General features: G+C 52.0%; 3 protein-coding genes across 13 annotated transcripts in view; 1 reads left to right on the top strand and 2 right to left on the bottom strand.

Moving 5' to 3' along the window:
* Positions 1-2,185: 2,185 nt before the first annotated feature.
* On the bottom strand, positions 2,186-25,748 carry POLL (DNA polymerase lambda). Of its 8 annotated transcripts, none has more exons than XM_055795487.1 (9): positions 25,670-25,748; positions 13,426-13,569; positions 12,871-13,168; positions 12,060-12,225; positions 8,590-8,913; positions 7,799-7,972; positions 6,721-6,849; positions 4,522-4,690; positions 2,186-4,133 (listed from the first exon to the last, which is right to left on the bottom strand). In XM_055795487.1, exons 2-9 carry the CDS (start codon positions 13,538-13,540, stop codon positions 3,769-3,771), a joined length of 1,740 nt encoding a protein of 579 aa, XP_055651462.1. In that variant the 5' UTR covers positions 13,541-13,569; positions 25,670-25,748; the 3' UTR covers positions 2,186-3,768. The 8 variants fall into 8 exon arrangements, with proteins under 8 accessions (XP_055651462.1, XP_013155959.2, XP_055651480.1 ...); XM_013300505.3 differs by lacking the exon at positions 25,670-25,748 and adding an exon at positions 22,684-23,523 and having other exon boundaries at positions 12,871-13,165; XM_055795505.1 differs by lacking the exon at positions 25,670-25,748 and adding an exon at positions 22,684-23,523 and having other exon boundaries at positions 12,871-13,165; positions 13,426-13,544.
* On the top strand, positions 15,156-22,400 carry DPCD (deleted in primary ciliary dyskinesia homolog (mouse)). Of its 2 annotated transcripts, none has more exons than XM_005238961.4 (6): positions 15,156-15,262; positions 15,537-15,617; positions 16,282-16,406; positions 17,230-17,363; positions 20,967-21,069; positions 22,198-22,400. In XM_005238961.4, the coding sequence occupies exons 1-6, from the start codon at positions 15,199-15,201 to the stop codon at positions 22,300-22,302; spliced, it is 612 nt and encodes a 203-aa protein (XP_005239018.2). In that variant the 5' UTR covers positions 15,156-15,198; the 3' UTR covers positions 22,303-22,400. The 2 variants fall into 2 exon arrangements, with proteins under 2 accessions (XP_005239018.2, XP_013155960.2); XM_013300506.3 differs by having other exon boundaries at positions 17,230-17,404.
* Positions 25,100-26,572, bottom strand: part of FBXW4 (F-box and WD repeat domain containing 4) — a 62,317-nt gene continuing 60,844 nt past the window's right edge. For all 3 annotated transcript variants that reach the window (XM_055795529.1, XM_055795534.1, XM_005239028.4), the window contains 3 exons: positions 26,421-26,561; positions 26,119-26,260; positions 25,100-25,863 (listed from right to left, as the gene is read on the bottom strand). In XM_055795529.1, the coding sequence (XP_055651504.1) occupies positions 25,747-25,863; positions 26,119-26,260; positions 26,421-26,561 (400 nt within the window). In that variant the 3' untranslated portion in view covers positions 25,100-25,746. The remainder of the gene's footprint in view (positions 25,864-26,118; positions 26,261-26,420; positions 26,562-26,572) is intronic.

Raw genomic sequence — 26,572 nt, 5'->3', positions numbered from 1 at the left:
GGACCCATCGTGGGGGTGCAGACATTGTGGGGTGGGAGCCAAGGGCTCTGTGGCAAGAGCTGAGCATCTGTCCTGGCTCCCCGACTTTCCATTCAGTCTGTAAGTGCTGCTGCATTTGGGTTTATTTTTAATTTTCAGGATGATCAGACTCACAGCCAGGGAGGGCGGGAAGGGGGTGCACTAGGGGGGAGGAATAGCTGAAGCCCCTTCCTGGGAAGCAGGAACCAGGTGACACCTCATCAGAGAAGGCTAAAACCATCTTTGCTCATCCTGCATGCACCCATCCTGGGGGCTCAGCACCCACCCCTCCTCCCAGGCACCACCAGGAGCCCCATCCCTTGTCCTCCTTCACAAGTGTGGCACCCCAGGATTTAGAAGAGGCAGAAGGTGTGCTGGGGTAAGGGGGGGGCCAGGTCCTGCCTTGCTGCAAGGGCACAAGAGGGGTCTCAGAGGAGCACGTGGCCTCAGGGGATGCCAGGCTGGAGGTTAGCCCCTGGGCTGGGGTCTGCAAGTGACTGGGAGAATGGAGGGCAGGATTAGGGGCACGAAGAGGAGACTCGTGTGGGGCAGCTCCATCCCCCCCCACGCAGGGGCTAGCCCAGGGCTGACTCGGCAGGCCGCAGGGTCTAGCCCTTTATGCTTCCTCCCTTGCGCCAGGACCAGGGAGAAGCAGGAGCCTTAAGGACCCAGAAACGTCACCCCAAGCTGCTCTGGACGAGCTCCTTACTGTGCTCCTTCACCTCCCGCACCTTAGCAAGCTGCACCCAGGGCGGATGGTCCCCATCCATCCTTGGCCCACTTGGCTGCAGCTGGCCACAGGAGGGGCCTCTGCCCCCTCCAGAGCTCCTGGGCAGGGTCTGCGGGGTGAGAGGGGACAGACGTCAGGCCCCTGCCCCCCCAGAGCAAGGGGCCGGCAGGACTTCTCAGCCAGCAGCCTCCACGTGGCAGATAAGCACTAGGGCCACCCTCCTGCCATTTCCCACACATCCCCACGTCTGGCCTCTGCCTTGGGGAAAAGCAGCACAAAGAGCAGGGCCAGGGCTTTGACGTGCTGCTGCAGCACCTGTTTGGTGCCAGAGTGTGAATTGCGACCCTGGGAGGGTGTGGGGGGGCTGGTGACAAAGGAGAAGGAGCTGAGGGCCAGCAGTGCCACATCTCCCACACCTCCAGCGATGTCCCCAGCACGTGGCCCTGGTGACAGAGGCAGGCCCAGCCCTCCAGGAACAGCTCAGCCCGGCATCTAGAGGTGGAGGCAAACCTGTGTTCACCAAGGGGCCAAGGTGAGCAGCTCAACACTCCACTCCCTGCCCCAGCCCAGGCAGAAATAGGCCTGTGCCCTGTTCTGCTAGGACAAATCCTCCAGGATCATCCTAGCAGCACTGCAGGAAGGAGCCCCCACCCAGCCTCCCTCTGGGGCTAAACTATCCCCAGCCCTGGACAAGGCCTGTTGTGGCCCTGCACAGCCAACCCAAAGATGAGGACCCCCCTTCTCTCTGGGGCTGGCCCCTGGGCCGCACAGCCCTCCTGGCAAGAGCGTGCCAGACCTCCCAGACCTTGGTCTGAGGCTGGCACTCCCACTCGCTCCTCGATAACCCAGCCCAGTCCTCACTGGCTCTGCCCCAGCAACCTCTGTCCTTCTCCAGCTTCTCCATCTCCCTTTTGAGCCAATCGTTCTCGCTGCTCATCTCCATGTGCTCCCCTGGCCTCCAGGCTGTTCAGATCCCCTCAGACAACCAAAGTACTTCCATGCTCAGGACGCTGAGCTGCGGTCCCAGCACAGAACAGGAGACAGCAGCAGCCAACTCCCATACCCCCTACTGTTTGATGAATATGGTAAAGCTGACAGCAATCCCTCCCTGACTCCACACCTGAAGCAAGAGCTCAGCCCAAGGCTCAGAGCACGGGAATTGCTCCTTCCTCTGGGCACGGCCAGCCCCAGCTCAGCCCCAGGGCCAGCTGGATGCCAGGACAGAGCCAGGTCCTGCTCTGCCATGGGAGGATGGTGGCCAGCAGCTCCCTGCCCTGAGAACCAGAAGTGGTGATCCAACAGCAGGAAGGTCTCCACAGCCGCCTTCCTGCCTGTGCTGAAAACAGGGAAATGGGCTGACACAGGAGGAGCTCCTCGTCAGCCAGAGGGAAAAGTCCCAACAGTTGCAGGGCAGAGCAAAATGACAGAGATGCCAAGGAGAAAGAGAGAAGGAATTTATTATACTTCACATTTTGAAGCACTGAGACATGCCAGAAGACATAAATTTCCATCAGGTGTTCAGCAGAAAGGCTGGGCTGACAAACGACACTTCCGCAAGCCAAGGCCTCCCCAGCAAACACCCCAGCCCCACTGCCGGTGCCCAGCAGCCACGCCTGACAGTGCAGCAGGGAGCTACGCAAACCCGCCGGGTTTAATGCCCCTGTGCCTGCCCCAGCAGCAAACACGCATCTTGTCACTGCAAGTGACAAAGACACGGCAGAGTGCAGAATGGAGGCGGCCTGGTCCCCCACAAGACAAGTGAGTGGGAGGCCAGGCCAGGCCCAGAGAATGGCCAGAGCGAGCCCCAGGGCCCTGGCACAGAAACACCCACCACGGCGTTCCCTGGCAGCCGATGCTGCAGAGCATCACCTCCGCCAGGAGGAACCACTGCAATACCTGTCAGAGACAGAGCACTGGAAGTCTCTGGGTAATTCATCTGCAGAATATACAATAGCTGAGGTTTCCTGAGAAATAAAATTCACTCCCATGGAACTGACTGGGCCAGCCACATGTACATGCATACACACACACACACACACACACACTTTCTCTGATCAAAGACCAGGTGACTCCACGGCTTCCACAGAAACAAAGTGGGAAATCTTTGCTTTGCCCAAATTAGAACTATCTCCTCATGTTTCTCTCTGCCCCTGTGCCTCCCGCGGACAGCCAGCCAGCCCTGCTGGGTTACATTCAGTGTCATTACATTCATTCAAACCCTTCCAGAGCACAGCTGCCCGAGCTGTGAGGTCCGGTCCTCTCCTGCACCGAGAGGAAAGGAGCCCTTGGGGCCAGAGCAGGGGATCACCGCTCTCTGCGCTGGAGGATCCTTGGCATACAAGAGCCACTGAGAGGCAGCAGGCGCAGCACTTCAGGCCCCTACGCCTCTCTCAAGGTTTACCTGGCACCAGGGGAAGCTGGTGGCAGTCGCAGCAGCCTGGCCCTGTGCAGCGAGACCCACCAGAGGTCACAAGTCAGCTCAGATAGAGGAAGGACACAGTGGCAATACAGGGTGACGCTTCACGATTCTCACAGTAGCAGCTGCCAGCAGCAATGAGAAAGGGGGAAGGCCTGTTCCAGGGCCAAGCTGGATGCCTGCTGCCTTCATGCATAGCTCAGGACAGAGATTCTGGGGTGTCTGTGCTCAGACACAGAGGAAGATGCATCCCACTTCCCATTTCCAGGCACTGGAAGGGGCTGGATCACAAGGCTCTGCAGCCCAGCCTTCTGAAGCTTCCCCAGGGAGAGCAGGGCCAGAGTAGCTGATGGGCAATGAGCCCTTCTGGTAGCCAGGAGTGGCCTGCGGCATCAGGCAGCACTTCCAGTGTCGTTCCAGCCCACGGCCTCTGCTAGGTGAAGCCACACAGCTCTGCCAGCAGAGCCCCATGCTTGCAAGGATCCCCAGTTTGCTGGGGTACGTTCCCCAGTCTGCAGTCACCACAGAGCAGCGTTGGGGAAACCAGCACCCTTCGGAACAGCAGTACAGCAGCAGGCCCAGGGTGCTGGGTGACAACTGGGTGTCACCAGTCCCGTTCTGAGGGCTCCCGGTAAGGCAGCCCCAGCTGAATGAAGACATCTTTCTCAGTGGGAGTGGGCAGAATATGACCAGATGCCACCTTGACGCCTCCAGGGCCTCGCACCACAGCTGAGCTGAGGGCATGCTCTGACAGGCTCATGCCCTTGGTCTTGGCCAGGGCCCGCATGGAGCGGTTGAAGTGAGCCGAGCCGGTGAAGTAGAGCAGGGCACAGGCAAACTCACTGTAAGGCACCACGATGATGTCAAGTCGGCGGTGACGCTGCGCTGGCCCAGGGAGGCGGCACACCCCCAGGTACTTCTTCTGGTCACCATTGTCCTCCTGACTCACCAGGTCATCCGTAAGGAAGCCTGGAGAGAGAGAATAGGCAGAGGGGAGATGGATGGTAGAGACTGACACCACCCCCCTGAACTCCCCACTGTCCAGACAGACAGCAGCTGAGGTGCCTCATAATGTGCTGTGGGACCCCAAGGACAATGCAGCCTCAGCTCTGACAGCATCCACAGACCGGAGAAGCCATGCTGAGCTGCAGTAATGCTCCTTAAAACTGGCTACGGAGCTGCCAACTGGAGCAGGGCCAGGACCAGGGGCAGTAGTCTTAGGAACTTACAACACGTCCTGTCCTTGGGAAAAGCAATCACCTGCCCTTCAGTGAATGCCATTCACCGCACTGCCTCCTCAGCCTGGCCACGCTAAGAACAGCTTCGAGCACCACGTGCCAGCCCCCAGCCCTCTTACCACTCCTGTGGAGGCTGTCAAGCAGCTTGCTGAACACCCCACGGTGAGACTGTCCATCTGGGTGAGTGACCAGCACATCCACGTCTCCACAGGTGGGCTTCCCCCGACGGTAGGAGCCACACGCCACACACACGAGCCCAGGCTTCAGGGCCAGGGCAGCTTGTCTGACCTCCAAGAAGAGAAAGAGGGATGAGGAGTCAAAGACCAGTCTCTTCATACCCTTTCCATTGAGGCAGAAAAGCACCCTGTGCTGCATCTCCAGGGTCTCTACACAGAGCAGATACTCAACACGCATAGCAAACTGCCTCACCAAGGAGGCTGGCCTGCTGTCAGGAGCCACATGAGCTGGGGTGGCCTCCACGCAGTCCTGCAAATGCCTAGCCCACTGCCACACAATACAATGATCTACCATGGTGCTACCATCAGCCATCAGCTCTTGGGGGCACTGGGCTGGAGCTGGGTTGGGACAAGCAGGAAGATGCAGCAATGCCGAGAAAGCAAAGTACAGCACAACCTTTCAGAGCCTTTGATTTCTGAGTCAGCAGGACAGAAGAAGTTTTCCAGCTCTCCTGTGCGCCAAGAGGGCAAGGCTCACCAGCTCTGCTCACAAAAAGAATCAGTTCAACACAGGATGGTCACAGGTCCTGTTTCAGAAGGAGAGATGGGCTTACGGAGAGTCTCCCCAGCAGGACCCAAGACAGCAGAAAAACTGCGAGTGTCCCTTGGAGTCCACTCCTGCCAGGAGCTCTGCCTTTGCAGGACAGCTGAGCTTCCTGACCCGAAAAAACCACAAATGTCCCAGCATTTTATACCAAATGGCTGCCAACATGCTGCTGCCAGCAATCAGACACATATAACCACAACTTTCCCTAACGCAGCCACCTCCAGGCTGGACCTCAGCCCCTGTGTTGTGCAGACGGTGCTAATTCTGATGGCTTCATTTATTAAATGCTTAAGAAAGGCTCCCAAGTCCTTGGACAGGAATGAAGTATCCTTGGTCTGATTGTGCCAATCACCCTGCTGGCAGCAAATAATTAGGGGCTCAGCAATTCCCTGTGACGAGGCCATCACAGAGGCTGGGGTTCAGGAAGGCAGTGTCCATGCCCACAGCCCCTTGTCACTCTTGGGGATCATCCTTCATTAGCAAGAGATAAACCCATTAACCTTTGCCCCAGAGGTGCTCCAAGAAGCCAGAAGCCTTTCTCATGCTGAGCAAGCCCTCCTCTGGTGCCTTTGCTCCCTTCTGGCTTTAAATGAAGATTTCTAGAAAACTCCCAGCCCCACCCAAGAGCCTGAAAGCTCCTCAGATCTCACTGTGACAGGCAGCACAGACAGTGACTAATCCCTCATTCTCTCTCTTGGGCCTGGATCAGAGGGGTGTGTGTGTGTGGAGGGGAGTGCAGTAATCCCATCAAGATAACAATAGACCCACCCCCAAGAGCCAGCTCCTCGACCCATACTGCCTGGGAAAGGGACCACTCACCACCAAAATGACTAATCCAGCACACGGGACTGACACCCCAGCAGGAGCCTGGCAGAAGTGTATTCTTCGTGGCCAGGCCCTGTGGCCGAGTGACAGGGTCACGCTGGCTGCTGCTTCCATGGTGATCAGAGAGCACAGGGGTAGCATGACAGTGTGTCCCCCAAGCTCTCTGCTCACATTAGGGTACACTGGCTTAGCACCCTATCATCCTGGAGTGCCATGCCATATTAGAGCAAGCAGCACCCATCTGCAACCTGGCTCCCCTTTGCTTCCAGCAAGGATATCTGTGCTCTGTTTCCCCACTACCAACCAGATCACAGGGTGCTCACAGCTTCTTCTGGAGAAGCAGCACCAGGAGACAGCTCAGGGGCCTTGGCTGAAAACACACATCTCTGAGATGATGAGCGACAGGAAAAAGGAGCTGGGAACCTGCTCATCCCACCATGCCACACGCAGCCTTTTTCAAAGCAGTGTCTAGAACTGACGCTTCTGACACATCCTCCTCCTTGCCAGACGCTCAAACTGAACCTTCCTAAGGGGCTAAGTAGGTGCCTTGTGGGCCCAGGCCCAAAAAGGGTCCCCCCAAGCACTGACCCTGCTCAGAGGAGAAGCTGAAGAGCTCAGCTACAACAGTGCGGGACATTTCCACAGCATGCACCCTCCTGTCAGGTCCCAGCAGGTACTCCCCTTTGAGGGCCCAGGGACAAGCTACTCACAGTCTGTTCTATTTCTGCAGCTTCCTCCCGAGGCATACGTTCCAGGAAATCCGTGTAGTGCTTCAGCCCCACAGCTTGCTGGCTGGTGAGAGTTGCCTTCGTGCTAATATCATCCAGTGTACGGAAACCCTAGTGCAGACCATGTGATGATATTCAAACACCTATTGAGAATTTGTTCTTCGAATACTTTCAATCAAGATTTGGGGAGACTGTATTTAACCTGTCTCAATTTCAGGCCACTCACAGCTTCTGAGATCACATGTAGAGATCACTTAGGGCCTGGTTCCTAAAAGAAAGGATTTAGGCAATCCCACTACCCACGCACACGTCTAATCTCCACCCCACAATGACTTTGAATCTTAACCTGACAGAACACTACTGTTCTTAAGGCACTATGTTCTTACAGCTTGAAGAAAAACAAGTAATGCAAGATAAAGGAACAACACCCACAATATCCCAGTGAGGGAAAGCCTACAGCACGAACACAACTATATTTTTAAGACAGCAAAGAATCCAGTCGCAAACCAAATGCTACAGGAAACCAGGCTTCATCAGCTCTGTGCTCAGGAGACAAACTCTTTTTAAAGAAGGAACCCACCAAGTGGGCTGGGTTGCTCCTGTTGGCACAATTAATTCAGCCTCATTTTCACAGCTTCCAGATAAGGTGGATAGCTGCTCTGACAGCTACAGGAGCCAGCCAGGCTAACAAGCCAGCAACTGGATCAGGAACTTTCATGGCCAAGATGTTCTGGTTCAAGCCTGGCTCTTAGCAGTGTCACTGCCACAAGCAGTATAAGATGAGCTCAAAGCAGTGACACTAATGACAGAGGCAGTGTGTGCCCCGCTCCCTTTGTCCTCTACCCTCACCTAAACTCAAATGTTCAGCCAGGTGCACTCCATTCACCCCAAACACACCCACAATGGGACCCAGCCTCATAACTCCTCCCATAAAACCAGAATCAAACCCCATCTGTGGATATTGGCAATTGGAAACTAAATGTACAAGTAATTCTCCAACATTCAGCAGCAGTCTTCAAACCCTAGTCTGAAAACCTCTTGGGAAAGGTACTAAACTTACCTGCTGATACCACATCTGAGCTGTCTTGACCCCTGCTCCCCAGATGTTGGAAAACAATTCCAGCACAGGCACACTCTCACTGATGTGATCCAGCTTGCGCAGATGCCCACTCTCCAAGATCTCCAGGATCTTCTCTGCCATCCGCTTCCCAATCCCAGGTATTTTACAGGCTTCCTAGCAAGAAAACAGAGCCACTACTGGAAAAGCAAAGATCACAGAGAAGTTGGGGAGCTGCTATCCACTCGGAGCCTGGTTAGCCATTTGATCAGTGATTGATAAGTGGCAGGACTAGTTCTGCCTGATGGTCTCCATTCCAGCCCAGGCTTACATAGTCTACATTGATTCAGTGCCAAGTGAAAAAGGACAAGCGTGCAGAACAGTCCTGAAACACTAACATACCGAATGGCTGGATTGTCACGGTCAATAAGGCTCAGATCCAGTTAGTTTGATATATTATCCTGAATGGTGGCCAGTTGCTGATGCTTAAGAGGAAGGTGAAAATGTCCCTGCATTGTGCCGGGGGAAGGCATTTATCTCATGAGTGCTCAGAGCTGGCCCTAAAAGGCTCGGAGTCCACTTTTTTGCTGTTCTGAAAACACTACAAAGGGCCAACGAATCCCAACTCACACTTGCTACACAACTTCCATCAAAAAGTCACCACACGGGCAGGAATTCCCAAGGCCTGAAGATAAGCTATTGCATGTACAGAAAGAGGAAGGGATCTGGCTCATAACTAGAGCTAGAGTGCTGGGTCTATCTCCCTGCTCCACCACCCTGGGAAGGTGTTTTACCTGGTAGGAGGTGACTGGTTTGTGGTAGCTCTTAAGTGCATTGACGGCTTTGGAGTAGCCCAGAGCTCTCCACTTGTCCCCCTGGACAGAGTAGGCCTTTGCCAGCACTTCGAGCTTCTCTGTAATGCATTGGTTGTGATTCTCCTTCTTGCTGTTGGAGGACTGGGCACAAACCCACTTGCTGGCAGGCTGGGCCACTGCGGAAGAGCTGTCACTGGTCTCCTCTGATGATTTCACAGGGTAGCGGCCAGAAATCAATGCTTCCAGGTCTCCCTGGGTGACACCAGCATCTTCTCCTTCACTGTCTTCATTATCAGAGTCTTTCTTTAGGGAAAGGTAGAAAAGAAGCCATGTGAGAATAAGTGCATACCTCACATTATGTCCCCCTTGGCACAGGCTGCTCCTGAGAGTAGGAAGTCAGAGCACTAACCAACCCGCAGGGCACACAGTGCTCAAATTGCCGTCTCTAGAACCGATTGGTTATATAAACACCATAGCTCTTCACACCTCAGGCTACACATGCACCCCTTGAAGCTACATATGCCCCCCGCCCCCTGAAGCTACATGCACATCTCACAAAGCAAAGGAGACTAGAGATTGCTGTCCACCAGTGATCCAAGCACACATGCACCTCCTACTGCCAAGCCCCTGAGACCTAACTGAAGACAGACACTGGTTAAGTGAGCAGCTGCTGCCAGTGGCATGGTATGATGGTGCTGAAATCCCTGACTGCAGGAGATCCCGTCTCCCTGCTCCCACTGGGAAACATTTCACTGGTCTGGTGGCTGCATAGACACATCTCTCACATTCAGACTCTGCACCTTCCACCCCATGATGCAGATGACAGGAGATAGGCACTGAACTCTGTTTTCACATTACAGATACAAAATCTTAACAGGGTAGTAAACTGCAACCCCCCCCATTTTCCCCATGGCTATCTGCAAGAGAAAAGGGGGAGGAAGGAATGACACAAAGGACTCCACATTCCTCAGTGACAGAAGAAAGAACCAATGTATACATTTGCTGATACCCTCAGCATTAGGATGCCTCTGTGTAGACTTAAGAAACAATGAGCCTTGGCTTCAGGTAACGAACAAAAGAGGATCGAAGTGGGAAGCTGCACAGAGGCTTTGTAGACTGCTTTGCTCACTGGGGTCTCCCATATAAACACAGAAGTCCACGAAAATACAAGAGCTTCTGGGCTGTGGAAGTAACCCTGAATGGCACAGGGCTGTTTGGGGTCAGTGAGCCATTACGTGTGGCACAGAAGTCCTGTTAGGAGTTTCTGCAAAGCATCAACCTAGCTAAGTCAGAGCCATATCCTTACAACCTCTGGTTTTGCTGGCTAAGGACGTCTGGAGACCTTTGCAGAGATGCAGAGCTGAAGTCTCTACCTAGGCAGAAGAGGCAGGATGTTTTCCTTTTGTAATCTGGTTTTACAAGTCTGAAAACTGGGTCAGACTGAGGATTTGATAGACTAAAGCAGTTTTATTCGCCTTGAAACCATTGAAACACAACTCCCTTAAGACACTGTTCCCTCTAAGGGCAGCAAAGCCTCAGAGGGTTCAGATTGGTTGGTAAGTCCCTTGAAAGCGTTCAAGGAGCATGTTATCCAGCCATAATGCAAGCAACTCTGCAGCTGGAGCATGCAATTCTGGTCCTCTCGGCCAGCAGTGTCCCACAGGTGAAACAGCACATAAACCCTTGACTCTCTATGCTTCACCAACAAAGCTGACAGACCCTTCACAACCATATGTGCAAAACCAACTAGTCCCATTAGCTTCTAAGACATTCCACGATCCTACAACACCTGAATTGCTAGAGCTGGGTGAGACTGGGATGTGCACGGTTTGTCTGGAGCACAGCACAGGTGCCAGGACAGCAGTTGAAGCCTAGTAGCTGAGGCAATACAAGCACTTCAGAGGGAGGAAGGCAGCCTGGGGTAACAGCCCCAGGGTTCAGCCAGTGACTAACTGGCACTGCTTGCAAAGGCTGCCTTGCAGAAAACTACTGCAGCCAGAGGCCAGTCACAAAGCGTTGCTACAGTCTGACTGGTAACAGAGTTTCCTCTGAGGAGTTTATATTCAAATGCAGCCCGTGCATTTGTTCAGTATGAAACACGGGCACACTCATCATCTCCCAGATAAAAAACATCCACCCAAGCTAGAAAAGACTCTGTCCTTAAATGAAGGCTACTTCTAAGCTGAGGTTTCAGCTTGAGTGTTGTAGCTGGGTCTCAAAAGTGGTTGGTACCATCTTTACAGGATATCCCCCATGCATTCTCCTCTCCTCCTCAAACTCACATAGTCCTAAGCTCAGGACAAGGGATTTTACTGAAATGGCTACAAATATTGTTTTGTGCACTGACTAACAGGAAATATCATTGTTGAGGGGATTTAAAAAGAAAAAAAGGCAATAAAGCTTCAGACTGCAGCAGCTGTCCGACCACTGAAAGTAAATGCGAGCAGAAAGCAGGGCAGATACCACAGGATCTGTAATAGTACAAAAGATCATCTCCCATTAACTGTGAGACTTGTTAAAAATGATTGCCACTAAATTAAGAGCTACAAGAAACAGAAAAGATGGGGTAACTGCAAAGTTGATGTGGTTAAGAAGCTGCCAATTCTGCCTATAGCACACTGCATAGTAAATCTAAGGAGAAAAGATTCCCCCCTACACATATTCAAGAGAGAGCTTAAAACAAAGGAGCCCTTCAGCAGGCTGCCAGTTAGGAAGTAACTGCAGGGTTTTGTGAAACAGAATTTGGGACTGTGTTAGGAAATAGATGTCAGAATTATGAGGAAGCTGCTGCTTTAAGAGGTCCAGGGTAACTTTGCTACAAATAAGTTTTAAATGATGCCAATGCCCAAAAACAATTCCGCAAACTTGAGCAAAAATACACAGAAAGGAAAGAAAGCTAACAGCAAGTTGGAGAAGCCGATTCACAGCAGAGGCCACTAATAACCTAACACAGATATTTTAAGCACACCACCACAATTGTTTGAGTGGCAACCTGATCCACTACACACATGTCTGAACAGGGTGCTTGCCAGGGAGTGGAAAATGGGTCAATATGGCTCAGGGAGGAACATGGGATGAAGTATCAGAGACAGCTTCCTGAAAGGGAGATATTCTCAGCCAGGGAACATTCCTCAAAAGGATGCAGGGGAAACATGATCACCAGGGTGAGCCTTGGCCTGATCAGAGCACCAGGACTGCTTCAGCTGGAAATGTTCTGATGGGGACAGGAATTAAAGGGGTGGTGTTTCTACTTTTAACACCTAAGAGGAACAAAGAGAAGCACTAACCATGTTCACAGCCCGAGTCTGCCAGCACCAACCCACTGAAACATTCAAATACCTTCCCTTTGCTGAGAAAATCTGTCATTGTATCCCAGCAGGGATGCTCTTAGCCAGGGAAAGCAGCATGCAAGATCTGTTCACAAGAAGGGGCTGTGCAGGAAGCCTCACCTCAGCCAGCTGCTGCTGTCCAAGGGTGCCCAGGCCTCGTTGCAATGAATCCTTCACCTGTGCTTCAGTATTTGTTTCTGCTGCTCCCTTCTCTGCTGGGTGCTGGATCTCTTCACTGCCCAGGACCTGCTGCTGCTCTTTCTGCAGTTCTCCCTCCTCCAGGTACCTGCCATAGATCAGATGCTATAGAAGGAGGAGGACTTCAGAAGTTTGACTGAGAAACCTTTCTACATGTTTTGGGCTGGAGCAAACCACCCACACAAATTATGCTCTTTCAGATCACAAATTACTCTGGTTTTGGCTCAATTCCCCAGTTGCCATCCACCTCACTGACCTAAAACTTTCAATCCTATCTATTTCACTGTTAGACTCTTTCTTCAAAAGTTTGCCAAAACATTTTAATCCTAACCTGTGGCTGCCTGCTGCACCATCCTTTGTTTCCTCTTGTACCTAGTTGTAAACTCTCTATTCTTCATCTGCAATAAGGAAGAAATGCCATTTAATGCTCAGTGTTTTTAAAAGAAATCTCCTGTTATCACTGATGGATTAGGACTAGATGACTTTAGCACCTGTAGCAAGTGACAGGATGCCTGTTAGCACTTCTGGGCTCTATTTCATGTTTTGCTACCCCACAAAATGGGAACTGGTCACAAAGTCACTAAATTTCATGCTCTGTATGGGGAAAAGTGACTCTGAGTTGCACCCATAGGAGCAGCAAGGAGTTACAGCCTGAGCAGAGGTCAAATTTTAGTGCTGTTCAGCTTAGGATAGAAGTACTGCAGGAAGGAATGACAGTGTGGCATTTACATACCTGTGAGGGATAGAGATACCATAGCCAGCGGTACTTAGCAGCTTCTGGTCTCTAATGCAAGCACTTAGCCAGGATGCCTTCACTAGCTGCAACCCTGAAGGGAGCTTGGTTAACTTAAGGAGCCGAAAGGCCCGATCACAGTCCATGTCTTCAGCCACAATGACATGCGTCACCTCCGAGGAGAGCTGGTTGCATACAACACCCCCATTCTGGACAATCTGCTTGTGGAAGATCTCCGCCCTGGCTTGGCCAATGCCAGCTTGCAACACGTAGATGGTGACTGGTTCCAGCCACTCTGCTGAGGAAAACACACGGGCAGGAGCTAAGTGACAAGTGAAAGTGTCCCAAACCAACAGCGCTACATATCTCACATCGGACTTGATGGCACAAACAGTGGCAGGCAGTCTCTGGGGGGCACCAGCTGGACATACCAAAGCAAGGTATCTACAGAAAACACACTCAGGGGCCAGAAAAAGCCTTTTGGGGAACAGCACCTCCAGTTAACAAGCTGGGGTAAGAGTATTATATTCCACATCATGGGCACGCAGGACTTACCCTCAGGTATCTCTGTTCCTTCCCCTTTTGGGATCTTCGGCGGGACACTTTTCCCTGGGTCACGCCTCACCTTCTTCCTCTTGGGAAAGGCTTTGACAATCCCTCGTGGCTCCATGGGCCTAGTGGGAAGTTCAGCTGCAATTGCTGAATACCAACAAGAAAGAGGGAAATTGCTTTGAACAGTGTTATACAATCATAACTTAAGATTTGCTCATTTTGCTGTCTTTGTTGGTTTGGAGGGTTTTTTTTGGTTGTTGCATTGTTGTTATGGTGTTCCAAAAATGCTCACCCTGAGGAAGGCACCTGGAAACAAGAATTACCACCCCGAGGTCAGAAAAATCGAAGCTAGAAACCACCACAAAGCCACTTAAGATGATCCTATTTGAACATCTTAGAAACCACTAAAGCTGAGTTCTCATAATAGAAAGCATTCAACTACTTCACGTTTTGAAGCTCCCTCCTGCCCAGCCAATAGAAGCAACTTTATTTTCCAGATATTTCTTAAGCACATTCCCAAGAGGGAAATGCCTCGCCTGTCAGGGCTGAAATCCAGTCACCGACGAAAAGAGATAAAGCAGCTGATTGACACCAAGTGTTTCATATAGCCACAGGAGGAAAACCAACAACCTGGCTTCAGTTAGAAATAGGAAATTAGTAAAATTACCTATTTAAAATATATATTTTATATATATATATTATATATATATATATAAATAATTATAAAAAAGCCAAGTTCAATACATCTGTAGCTTTACCATCGCAAGCCTTGCAAAAGCGAATTTTGGAGCTTTAACTACTGGCCCAGGCTACCAGGGAGTTTGGTTTTCCATAGTCCAAACAAGCGCTCAAATCACTATACATCCCAGCAGTTCCTTCCACCCGACGGCAGCATTAAGTCAACGCCAACTTGGTTTCTTCTCTGCACGGCACTTTGTGTTCTGCTTAGAGGTTTCTCACGCACCAGCCAGGACCAACCTATTACATTAAGCCTGGAGGAGCTGAAAATGTTCCCACCTGTCTGTATCTTCTCCCTGTGGCCACCTTCTCATCCAAGCATTAAACACAACCCTCAGCTGGACTCGAGTCCTTGCTTCTGTGAGGAAGAGCTCCGTTTCAGGGGAGAGGAAACCCTGCTACATTTCTATAATTCCGCTTCACAGAAACGTGTCCATTTTCAGGACATTTTGAACAAAAAGGTCCTCTGAAAACAGTAATGCTTTCTATTAGACAAAGAAAAAAACCCTCACCAGCCCCTCAACCTCTCGGCGCTTACGTCCTTTCCTTTTCAAGGCTTGGAAAAGCGTTTTTCCACGTAGTGTTTTAACTTGTCAAAGACAAAACACGCGTGCCAGGTACCACGTTCGCCTTGCCAGCGTCCTCGGGCCGAGAAGGCTTCAGTGCCACCAACCCGGCTCGCCCCAGGCCCAGCAGCACCCAGAACCTCGGGGGCAGCAAACAGCCCCCCAGAAGCTCCCGGCGGGGCCGCGGCCGGGGTCGCCCAGGCCCAGGGGAGGAAGATGGCGGCGGCCCGGCCCGGCCCGGCGGAGGGCGGCAGCAGGGCCGAGACCCCCCACGCCGGCGGGGGAGCAGCCGGAGGCCACCCGCGACCCCCGCCCCGAGGAGGGAAGGGCCCCCCCAAGCCAGACGGGGATCTCCCCACAGCCGGGAGCAGATGGGCCCCGGGGCCGCTCTCACCTACGGGCCGGGGCGCCGGGAAGTGCTTCCGGGTGGCGGCCGGAAGTGTCCGTGTTGCCGTGGCGACGGGGCCCGGCCATGGCGGTGCCGAGCTGGCTGGAGAGGCTGCGGGCTGCCAGCAAGACAGCGCTGGTGCAGGACGGTAACGGCGGCGGCGGGACGGGGTAGCCCCCTCCTTCCCCCTGACGTGTTTTGGGGTGACTGCGGTGAGCGGGCAGGGGGAGGAGCGCTCCCGGGGCGGCCCTGCACCGAGACAGGGCCCCGGGCGAGGACACAGGGCCGTGGGCGCGGGGACACGGCCCTAGACGGTGGGACGGCGCCCCGGCCCAGAGCATAGGGCCCCAGGGAGCGGGACAGAGCCATACACCCAGGGATGGGTTATTCCTATTTACCCTCACCACCTGCCTTGCCTCTAGGGAAGCGGAAGATCCACTACCTGTTCGAGGATGGGAAGGAGATGGCGGAAGAGTACGATATGAAGACGAGTCAGTTAGTGAGTAAGTGGTGCTCTCAGCTGGCATGGGTTGGGACGGAACGGCAGCACGCACAGCAGCAAGTCTGCACTCTCAGGACAGCGGTGCTGAGAGAGATTTGCCTGGTTGGGAAGAAATCGCCGTTAAATATTCTGGCAGATATGCATGCCTGTAGCTGAATTTTGTAGGGACAGAAGTATGGTTCAGTTTGGGCCCAGGGCTCTCTGACTTCCATGGCGTAGCAGACCCTGCTTTAGCCCAGGATCTCTCCCAAACAGCTCATCTGTCACAACAGACTCGGATGGACTAAATGGGATTGCAATCTTGCATAGCCAGGCACCGAGGCTGTAGCACATGCTAGGGTGAAGCACACTTTTTGGTAGCTTCTGCAACCAGACAAGCAAGGTGTCGGTTACAGTTCTTGTCAAAAGCCACATCAGCTGTGGCACAGCACCTGTTGCAACCCCACAATGGCTTCAGCACCAAGTAGCAAACAGAGAGGCACTCGGTACTGTATTTCTGACTTCAGGAACAGGCCAGCTAACAGATGCACTCACACCAAAGTGGAAATGACTGGAATTAAGATATGTATCTTCGTATCATCCCAGTGTGCTGGGCAACTTTGACAGTCATTTGCTGGAGGAGTTCTTATAGGGCAGAACAATGAAAACTCTTCTCCCTTCCACAGGTAGAAAATGGCGAGAGAAGAACACACTCGGGGGCTCCGGCAAGTGGCAGGTTGAAGTAGGAGAGCCAGCCTCACCGCTCCTGGGAGCACTGGAATCAGAACTCATAAAGGAAAGCAGCTCCAATGTATGTAAGCGACTGCAGGCACGACTGCACCTAAAACTACCTTGTCTTGTGGTTACAGCAGTAGTTGGTAGATCGCAGGTCATCTGCAGCCCCAAGAGACAGCCTTAACCTGCCCAGTACTCTACTACCAATCATCCCAAAGTTGCGGGGCTGGGTAGAAAGAAGGCATAGCTTAGGTTCTTTTGGAGTCTTCAAGGGATTTATAGTTTCCTTAAGTAGAGAAACTGCACTGCTGTGTTGGCCAACTACTAATCTGGCTTCCAAAAAGAGTAGGCTGAAAGGAAGGACAGTGCCAGGACAAGGCATTGGATGGGAAGCCAGGGCAATGACAATGGAAGGCTGACAGAGGCAGTGCATAGCAGGCTGCTCCTTAACATGGTAGAGCCTGTTTCATCTTCACATCCCTCTAGCTTAGGGGGCAGATGGTTTAGTCTCTCACCATCTTTTCTACAGAGCTGAAACACAAGCGCAGCCCTGCACAGCAAATTGGGGCAGAGCCAGGACCGAATCCAGCAGGTCCCTAGGATAGGCAGAGCTCAGTATTTGGTTGCCTGTGAGGAAGAGGCCCTGTTTCCCTGTAACCCTGTACTGCAAGACTCCCTTGCTGAACAATTTCAACTTCCTACAAGGAGGGCAGGCAATGCCCAGGGTGAAAGTGCTAGGAAAGTGCTGCTCAGGCAGTTTCTTGAGTCACTCCCTAATGCTCCAGTGTGAAAGAGCAGCTACTCCCACCTGGAGCTTCTCAAGCTAGTACAGGAGGAAGGGGACAGGGAGGACAGAAGAGAGCTGGAGGGGCCTTACTAAAGGTACTTGTTTGCTGTAGCCTGTCTTCGTGAGGAAGGATACCCTGAGCAGCTTCCAGTGGCGGATCCGTAACCTGCCCTACCCCAAGGAGGTCTACAGCGTCTCCATGGAGCAGGAACAGCGCTGCTGTGTTGTCCGGACCACCAACAAGAAGTCAGTAAGGACAGCACTGCCAGTGCTGACAGACCCTTGGGGTAGGCTGGCACAGGGGGCAGGCTAGTGATTACACCAGGGGGTTGTCCTCTTTTGCCTTCTATCCCTAGTGTGCAGGGGCTGAGGTGCCCCACCTCACAGCTGTGGGTCTTCTGCTGTCCAGTTTGCACTCCCAGCTGCCTCAGACACGTTATAGTAAAGCCCCTCAAAGTCTATGCTGGCCTTTGCAAACTTATCTCATGGTTCCAGTAGCATGTGTTTGCACTGTTCTTTCCCATGTCACTCTCTTAGAGAGATAAAGAGCCCTGCAGACCTTTTGAAGCTAGAGCATCCCGTCTTCTCTCTCTGACATAATACTTTTTTATCTCAGAATGCATGGAGCTGCAGGATTCAACAGGTACAGCAAAGTTGCGGGCATCCAGGCAGACAGATCTCCCTGCATAAACCTGCCCTGTAGTCACAATGCCAATGACATGATCTAGAGGTAGCAAGAAAGGCAGACTGAGCCTGGAAAGGAAACACCTCAAATTTCTTTCAGCAGAATATTATGATGGGAGGAAAACAAAGAAAAGGCCTTTAAGCATCATCTTCTACTGAGTCAGTACATGGCATCTCTCATGGTATGTCGCACACACTTGTGCCCCAAAGCATTTACAGCCTCCATGAGATAAGCCAGAATGAGCAGTAGTATTCCGAAGAGATAGCAAGGAGCAAGTATTAGGAGCCCAAGGGAGGATATTGGAAGATAAGTGAAAGCTATTTACAAACTGGGATAATATACCGGTATGGAAAGCTGGGGAGGCTGCTCTCTGCTTGCCTTCCCTCTCCAACATTGCTGTAGAACAGAGAAGGATCAGATTCCTGGGTAAAATCAATCAACCCCAGCGTTTCCCTATGTGCCCCCTGCCTCTTTAAGCCACTCTTGGTCGCTGGCTGTAGGTGGCGCTGTTGGCAAAGAGCTGCCCCACTTCGGCTGCCGAACGCCTCGGGATCCTCCCAGTCCCACTAACGGTAGCGTGTCCGTGGGACCTTTCTTGCCTGCGTGGGTGCTGCACACTTACAACGTACCACTGAGGCTTCACCCGTGCTCTGCCTCACTTCAGGATTTTTTGTACCACTCTCAGGAAAACAGTAGAGTCCCCTACAAGTAGTTGACACCTACACACTCATAGGCTTGCATCAGAGAGAGCTGAAGGGCATGACATCAGCTCATGATATGGAAGTTAAGGGCTTTTAGAATTAAAGCTGAAAGTCTCCTCACTGGGGACAAGAACGATTTTGCTGTCAGTAGAGAGCGGGGACAGACTCCAGCACCAGAACACTTAGTACAGGCTCCAGGATATCTTGTATCATTTCTCCTGGGTCTCGGCCAGGGCAAGGCACCACTCAGCAACTAATTCCAAGATAGCAACAAAGGCATGGAGTCCACAGAGAAATCGCACATCACTACGGGAGAGAAAGGAAGCCTCGGAGCCTCTCCAGCCCTTGGAAGTCAGCCACGCTGCTTCTGAGCAACAGAGCTGTGCTGACTGCCAGCCAGAGGCTCAAGCAATGGGATGGGTTGCCAAGTCACTACTGAGCAGTCAGCTCTAAATTCTCAGCATACCAGTAGCAGTTTTCCCTACGGCTGACAAAAAGTGGGTTTCCAGTAGGAAAGTAATAGAGGTGACTTCACATATGCACTGTGGAACTCGGGCCAGGACCCAGGCTCGCAGTGCAATACTGCCCTTGGCCATGGGGTGAGAGGCGAGGGCAGAGAATCTGCCTGCCTCAGCAGCGATAACCGCCCACCAGCTACCTTCCCAGCCCAGACAGGAGCTCTTCACTTCCACCAGTCCCTCCCGTTCCCTCTGGCCACGGCAAGAGCTGCTCAAGTGGGATTTGCTTAAAACCTCTTGCTGTAAAATAAATCCATTAAACTAAACTCTAAAAACAAACCCAGAAAGCCACCTCCCCAAATGCCAAACCTGATTCAATTATTGTAGCAAGAGGCAGTGGTAACGTTAGGAGGAGGAGGGGGTGGCCAGGCAGATCTGGTTTCCTTTGATCTTGTCACAGATTTTAGTTTGAGGCCAGCCAAAGCCATTCTTCTCCCCTTCTCCTTAGTCCTGGGGCAGCAGAATGCTGCTGTTTCATTGATGACTCCCAAGGCCCTTTGAAACAGTGGTTTTTTTCTGTGTACTGCTTTTTTTTTTTTTGTCTAATCGGTAAGAAGTTAACACTTCCTTAACATGTCTTTGTGTTCATCTAATCTCTGCTGTTTAACCTTTGACATCTCCCTTATTATCCATGTCTGCCACCTTTTCCAAATACCGACAGCAGTGACAACACAGAACGGTTTGAGCCCTGCGGTAACAAGCTGCATACATTCCTCCCACTGCACCAGGAGAGCCATTTGCCCTTTGTAGCTGTTTTCACTGTGGCTTGGAAAATAAACTGCAATTTGGGCAGAGGTAGCTACAGAGGCCAAGCTTCACACGCAGCCAGCTGAATGGAGAGGAACCCCTCATGGCATGACAGCAGCTGCTGCCTATTCCCACTCTGCTCAGGGCACCTCAGTACCAGCTACAGGCCAATCCCTTGGAGAGGATTGGTCAGGAGAGTGCTGAAAGAGCTTAAGAACCCAGCCATGCTTCCAGGTGGGCATAGGTCCACCAACTAGTGTATTTGGTGCAGCCCCAGAAAGAAGCAGCAGATGCAGGGCAAGCCATGCCAAGTCTCAGGCAAACACAGATGCAGGTCTACAAGGTTCTGGTCCCAAAGTCTTAGGAAATCTTTTAGCTGCCTAGACAGCTTATAAGCCCTACAGTTCTGAGACATATCCCCTTTCCTTCATACTGAGCGTAGCCCAAGGTCTGGTCAGTGGAGACACACAGGCTGGATGGGGATCTGGGAAAAACCTTTCTGTCCTCTGCTTGGATGTGAGAGGTGGTCTGGGGTAGAGACCAGGGCAAGAACAACTAGGGGAGCTTGGAGTGCAGAGGAGCCACCATGGGGGCTGCATGGAGAAGCTGCTGAGCAGAAGCTGAGGTGACTGAGCAGCTACACCTGGAGCTCTGTGCCCAGGGGCATGCCTGAGCACCACTGTGCCACCAAAGGAGGAAGTTGTCTAGGAAGTACAGCAAAGGCCAAAAAGTCGGGTTTAGGACAGACTGCGACACAAAATAATGCATCACTCAGCAAAATAAATTGCAGGGCACAAGAGATTTGACAGCTGTTTTGACAAGAGTTAGTGGAAGCTGGTACTTAGAGGGAATGAGAGGCCATGAACAGGGACAAAGACAAGGGACACCGCTTGACAAAGACCTCTTGGTAGGGCTGAGTAATCTGGCATTACTCAAGGGCAAGATGGAGTGACCAAGGCTGCTCTCACACACCAAAGCCCTTCAGGACTTTGCCAGCTCTGATCTGGAGGTTTTGTTCAGTGCTCCTGCCAGCCTCAGGGCACCAGTAGGCACACAACATGGCAGTGTCCTGCTGCCAACCCTGACAGGTCTGTTGTCCTCATCTATGCCTTGTAGAACAGCTCTTCATAGCTCAGCACTGCTAGTGGGGGAATAGGAACCCCACTTTTCTTATTTCTGTCTTCTCTCTCATTTGTAGGTACTACAAGAAGTTCTCTATTCCTGACCTGGACCGATACCAGCTGCCCTTGGATGCAGCTGCCCTGAGCTTTACCCATGCCAACAACACCCTGATCATCACGGTGAGGTTTTAGCCACAGAGAACAGCACTTTGCCCTTCTTTTTATGTCCACAAAGAAGTTAAAGTTCTTACACATGGGGAAATGAGGCAGAGCAGGGAGATCTGCTGAGGGTCACTGATGAGCCCCCTTCTCTGTCACACAGTCAGTGGAAGTTTCAGATTACACGAGGCATGCTGACACTAGCCAGGACAGCCTGGGCTTCAGCAGGGGCCCTGCTTGCTGCTCAAGGTGACTTGCAGGTGGAAGAGTGTCTGTCATGCCCTGTTTTCCATGTATCCCCTCCCTCAGGCCTGAGTAAGCCTCGGCTCTCAGTAACAGCAAGTTTCTCTTGCCTCAGAACTCAATTGTTAGGAGTCCAAGGACCTGCTGCACTTAGAGGTCTCTCAGTCTTAAAAAAAAAAAAATCACCTGCTACTTTGTGTCATAGAGGACACATGGTAGAAGTGAGAGACTAACCAAAGGTGTACTTACTACTTGTTGCAAGGAGCAGACGGAGGCAGAGATGCTTTGGAGCAGCAAGCTCTTGTCGTCTTCTTCAATGTAGAAGTCAGCTACCCAGAAAGCATCCTCTCCAAGGGGAACCTTGCAGCAGAGCTGCAGATGCATGTGCAGAGGAAACAGGCCAAGAGGAGCACCTTGAGCCCTTTTGAGCTTCTGTTTGCTACGGACAAACCTTGCCAAAAAGCACCTGCATCCACCACTGAACTGCAGCTGGGCGAGGGGCCTCCAAGGGGAGGACAGAGGAACCGCAACTCTGTCTGCCTTTTTTTAAAAAAATGCATATTTATATATATATATAAAAAAAACATGTGCGAGCATACAGTCAGCAAGCACACCAGGAATCTGCATGACACAGCTTGCCAGGATATTCCAGAGGGGTTGGTGGGGGCCAGGACTCCACACCCAACTGGAAAGTTTTACTTGTACTGTAAAAGACACTCCAGATCTTGGAAATTGTCCCTAGCTTGATAGCACCACCTCTCCAAACAGGCTTTGGAGGCAGCTGCTAACAGAAAGGCCTCCCTTGGCAGGAGGGCCCTAGCTGCGCTGGTAGCACCTGGCACTAGTTTGTCTGCTTGGAGCAGAGGCGGAACAGGAGTGCTAAGGGCATTTCTCTCTGTCCTACAGTACCAGAAACCAAAGGAGATCCTGGCTGCAGAAGAGCAGCTGCAGAAGGAGCTGAAGAAGATAAAGGCAGCTAACAATGGGGATGGTGACTGCAAGACCCAGTAGGCAGTGGCTGCTAAGAGGCAGAGGTGGTGGGGCAGCGCTCTGGTACAGTTCATGGTATTTATTTTGCCTTTTCTAATAAAAGTTAGTCATGTTGTTAATAGAACTGTTTGGAGGAATCTTTGTAGGCCCAGGGAGACAGCAGCGGTTGATCTCTTTAGTGCCTGATCTGCTGATTTACGCAGACGTGCGATCCTTACGTGCATTGTGGAAAGCTGCAGCATGCAAAGGAAGCATACTGCAGCCACAGCCAGGAGCCCTCTCCCTGTCTTCCATGAGCAAGATGAAAGCTGGGTAGTTCCCCTTGGGAATTCCCTCCGTCTGCCACCACCACTGAAGGCAGTAACATCTGGAAAACAAGAACACCCTCCTTGCACCTCTTACCTGCCTGGGATGTGCTTGGAAGCAACTCCCTCCTGTGCTGTTGTGCAAGGTCCTCCATGCAGTTAGAAGGATGCTCTGGCGACCCTGGTATCTCTGCAAACAGCATCAAGGCTCAGACCTGAACGGGCACAGTCTGTGAAATAAGGTGAAGAGGAAGACACCCAACTGCTTCCTTCCCGCCAGCCATGCGCAACATGACGTGCAGAAGGCAGGCATCTGTGCAGAGTGCAGAAACCGAAATGCAGCTGCCTTCATTTGCATGGCATGGAGGGGAAAGTGGTGAGAGCGGTCACTGGCCATCTCAGGAGTAACAGTAGCACAGCCCTCCCATAAGGGCATAAATGTGGCCCATCACAAACCTCATGGCACTGACGGTACCCCATGTACGGGGACAACCCCAGCAGTGCCACTTTAGCAGCTCACCCTCCAACCAGCTACTGTCTCTACCCTGCATCAGCCACCCCTGTGCTTGGATTTCTGCATGTCCTTCCAAGTATGAACTGGGGTGGACAGCTCCTACCCAAAGAAACCCTACTTTTAAGTGAGCTGGTCACAGGCTCCTAGCATAGCTCCCTTGATGACTGTTTTCGCTAGGAAAAATCCTTAGAGCCTGGGTAACATCCCCAGTTAGAGCCCCACTGCTGGGTGGCTCCAGGACCCACCTGCATAGTCCTCCCAAGACAACGGAGGCACCACCGACTGGCACAGCTCATCAGAGCCAGTGCACCAGCCTCATCTGCAGCTTCCCCGTTCCCCATCATCACCTGAGATGTGAGGGTGCATCCTTCTACCCACATGGCACCACCATGGGGCTGCAGCTCTGCTCCAGGCTTCAGCCAGGAAGAACCTAAAAGCACAGGACCCACCGACATGGGCTGCAGAAAAGAAATAGCAGGACTGGAGCAGCAGCATTGCAGGCAGGCCTGACATGGGAGGAGTCTCCTGCATCAGTGACACTTGTTCACCTGTTCAGCTGACATACTCATTCCTACCCTGGGCCTTGCCCGAGTCCCAGTGCAATAAAAAACTCCTCCCACCCCACAGTTACTCTGGTTCCTTCACAGCCTCTCCCTGGAGACAGTGCCAAAGACATTTAATATTTCCATCCCTCCCTCCCAATTTCATTAAAAGGACCTGTAACACACCAGGACCTGAGAAAAACCAGACCTCCCCCACTCCCAAGCCCTACCAGCTCCCTCTATCTCATGCCTAATTGCTTACCTAAAAAGCTCTCTTTGCATGCAGAGCCTGAAGTGCTCCAAGCAATATAGCAGCAGTATTTAGCAACCCCTGATGCAAAGCACCACCTTTTCAGCAACAGCTCAGCATTACCAATAACCCAGAGGACCCCCCAGAATCATTATTTTGGACTAGCAGTCTTTGGGACCTACAGCTCTGAGCTGATGGAAGATTGTTCCAGCCACGGCATCTTTTTACAGCAGCAGATCATTGCTTGGGGCACTTGGACATTAACTCTCCTGCTTACACAAGGAGAACGTGTAGCATCATGATAGCTAGAAGGGAGCTGGCAACAAACAGGCACAAGTGGCAGCAGAGGAACAGGCACAGATCAGGAACTGTTGATGGGGAGCTGTGCTGGAAAGATCCTTGTGAGAATGTGATCCTGCAGCAAAGCCACGCTTTTAAATTACTTTGCGCCCTGAGCTGCTGTCTCACATCAAGGTGAGGAGCTGGTTGGGTCCACTCCCTCCCTGCTCAGGCAGGAGCTCCAGCAAACATCCTTGTCCAATTTTTATGTATCGTAAGGGAAGAGCAGCCACTTGACAGTGGAAATGACCTATTAAGCTCTAACAAGCCCCATGCTGGGTGCTTCACCCTAAAAGTACTCCCACTTTGTGATACCAAACCTCTCCTTTACCCATCCAAGATACCAAAACTCACAGCCAAGCAGGGTTCATGCACCTCCTTCCCCAAAGAGGACCAGATTCCTGACACTGCTGCATTCACCCACAGCACATTCATCCACAGACATCCACATTCACCCAGACAGCACAGAGCATGCTGAAATCTATGGTTGTTCTGAGACCCAGCTGAGGTGCAGAAAGCTGACACAAAGAGGAGCAGCCCACTTGGATGTGCTTACAAGATCCCCAGCAAATCACATCAAGGCCTTGGTGTTTGCGCTGTTTCAGTATGATGATTCATTATGCAGCCAGCAAGCAAGTTGCAGAGCCTACTTTTTGAATTTTGTTTGAAAAAAAATTTACATGAGATCCAAGATCCCAGGAGCTACCTTCAACACAGGAGCATCACACGGTCTAACCAGGGAGAGAGATCTATTAGACATGTAGACAGCATCTGAAAATAGGCCCACTCTCCTCCACCCAGCCAGGCCTCTGCAATCAGTGGGTAACATCGCAGCCCCTTTGGAACTTGAAACAAAATATACAGTCTCTTTTGTTTCCCTTCAGAGTTTTATTTAGCAAAACGCGACTGTTCAGCCCTGCCAAGTGCACAACCCGACCTGACGGCCAGCTTGGGGAGGCGTACACTAAAAGCAGGGCTGGCTCTGCCTTTTAGCTCAGTTCTTGTTCTTGGCTGCAAAGGACAACACAAGCAGCTGCCAAGAGAGCAAGCGCAGGTGAAAGGTGGGCCCCGCTCCAGACACCTTTCCCTTCCACCAAATCAGTCCACCCCACACACAGCCTAGACTTGCTTCACATGGCTCAGAGCCTGGCTGATCTCAACCTGACCAGCACACACAGCTGACAGGGCATCCCAGCTCAACTTGCCCCTCAAATGCTGTATCCACAGGAGAGGAAAAAAAAAAAAAAAGAACAAAAAAAGAACACAGTTAATAAAACAAACTCTGACTTGCACAAAATAAAATGGGTAAAGGACAATCGGCCTTTATATCCACTAATAGGCAGGTAAGGTTGAGAAAGTCTGGCCCTTTGGGCTCTCTTCATTGTAGCTTTCTGGCAGGCAAAAAAATCCCTTCAGAAGCCCTAGGGGCCACTCTCACCTTTCCTGCCCTGCGATTCCCTGAGCCAAGTGTCAACTCTGCTGAGTTGGGGTGACCAGAAGCAGCTGTGGTGCCCTTCATGGGGCTGTGAAGTCTAGGACGTGCAAGGCTGATGCCAGGGCAGCATACAGATGGGTAGTACTGAAACGGAGGCAGTACACTGGGCTGCTGGTGGGCGAGGACAGGTGGAAGCTCTGCAAGAAAATAGGAGAATCAACCTTTCAGAGAAAAGGCCATCCCAAAGACCCCAACCAGTGTTACAGAACCAAAGGCCAAGATGTGAGAGCAAAGCAGGCTTTTCCCTGCATATAGGTTAGGTTCCCCATGGCAGGCTCACCCCAAAGACAGCCCAGCAGCCCCTCTCTCTTCCTCCAAAGAGGAAGGGGCACTGGGCTGCCAGAGAACAACTCAGAAGCTCTGCTGCTGCCTGGCCTCCAGCCAGCCCTCACCTGCAGGCACTGAGTCTGCCGCTTATCCCAGAGGCGCACTACACCATAGTAAGAAGAGCCACTGGCGATCATATGGTTCTTATCACTCCTTATGCAGTACAGGGCGCTGTCATGGGGCTCTTCCCACTCCTGGACACACTTCCTGCAAGGGCAACACAGGGACTGAGTTTCCACTCCCCCACTGGAACTGAGGCACGATTCATCTGAAGGAGCCAATTCAGCTGCACACAAGTCCCCACACACTGCACACGGAGAGGCAAGGAGCCTCATGTGGGCCCCAGATGCCAGCTGGGTAGGCTCACCTGGTGCTGGTCCGGATGTCCCAGTAGCGGATGTAAGTGTCATACCCACAAGAAAGGAGAAGGGAGGGTGTTTCATAGAAGACATCCAGGACTCCAGCTCCACGGTGGAAGTCAGTCCCTAAACAGGTCAACAGCTGACTACTGCAATAAAC

Source organism: Falco peregrinus, chromosome 1 (assembly GCF_023634155.1).
Source record: "Falco peregrinus isolate bFalPer1 chromosome 1, bFalPer1.pri, whole genome shotgun sequence".
In the NCBI taxonomy this organism is placed as follows: Eukaryota; Metazoa; Chordata; class Aves; order Falconiformes; family Falconidae; genus Falco; species Falco peregrinus.
Note: the sequence above shows the minus strand (reverse complement) of the source record. Positions and strands in the feature narration are given on the sequence as shown.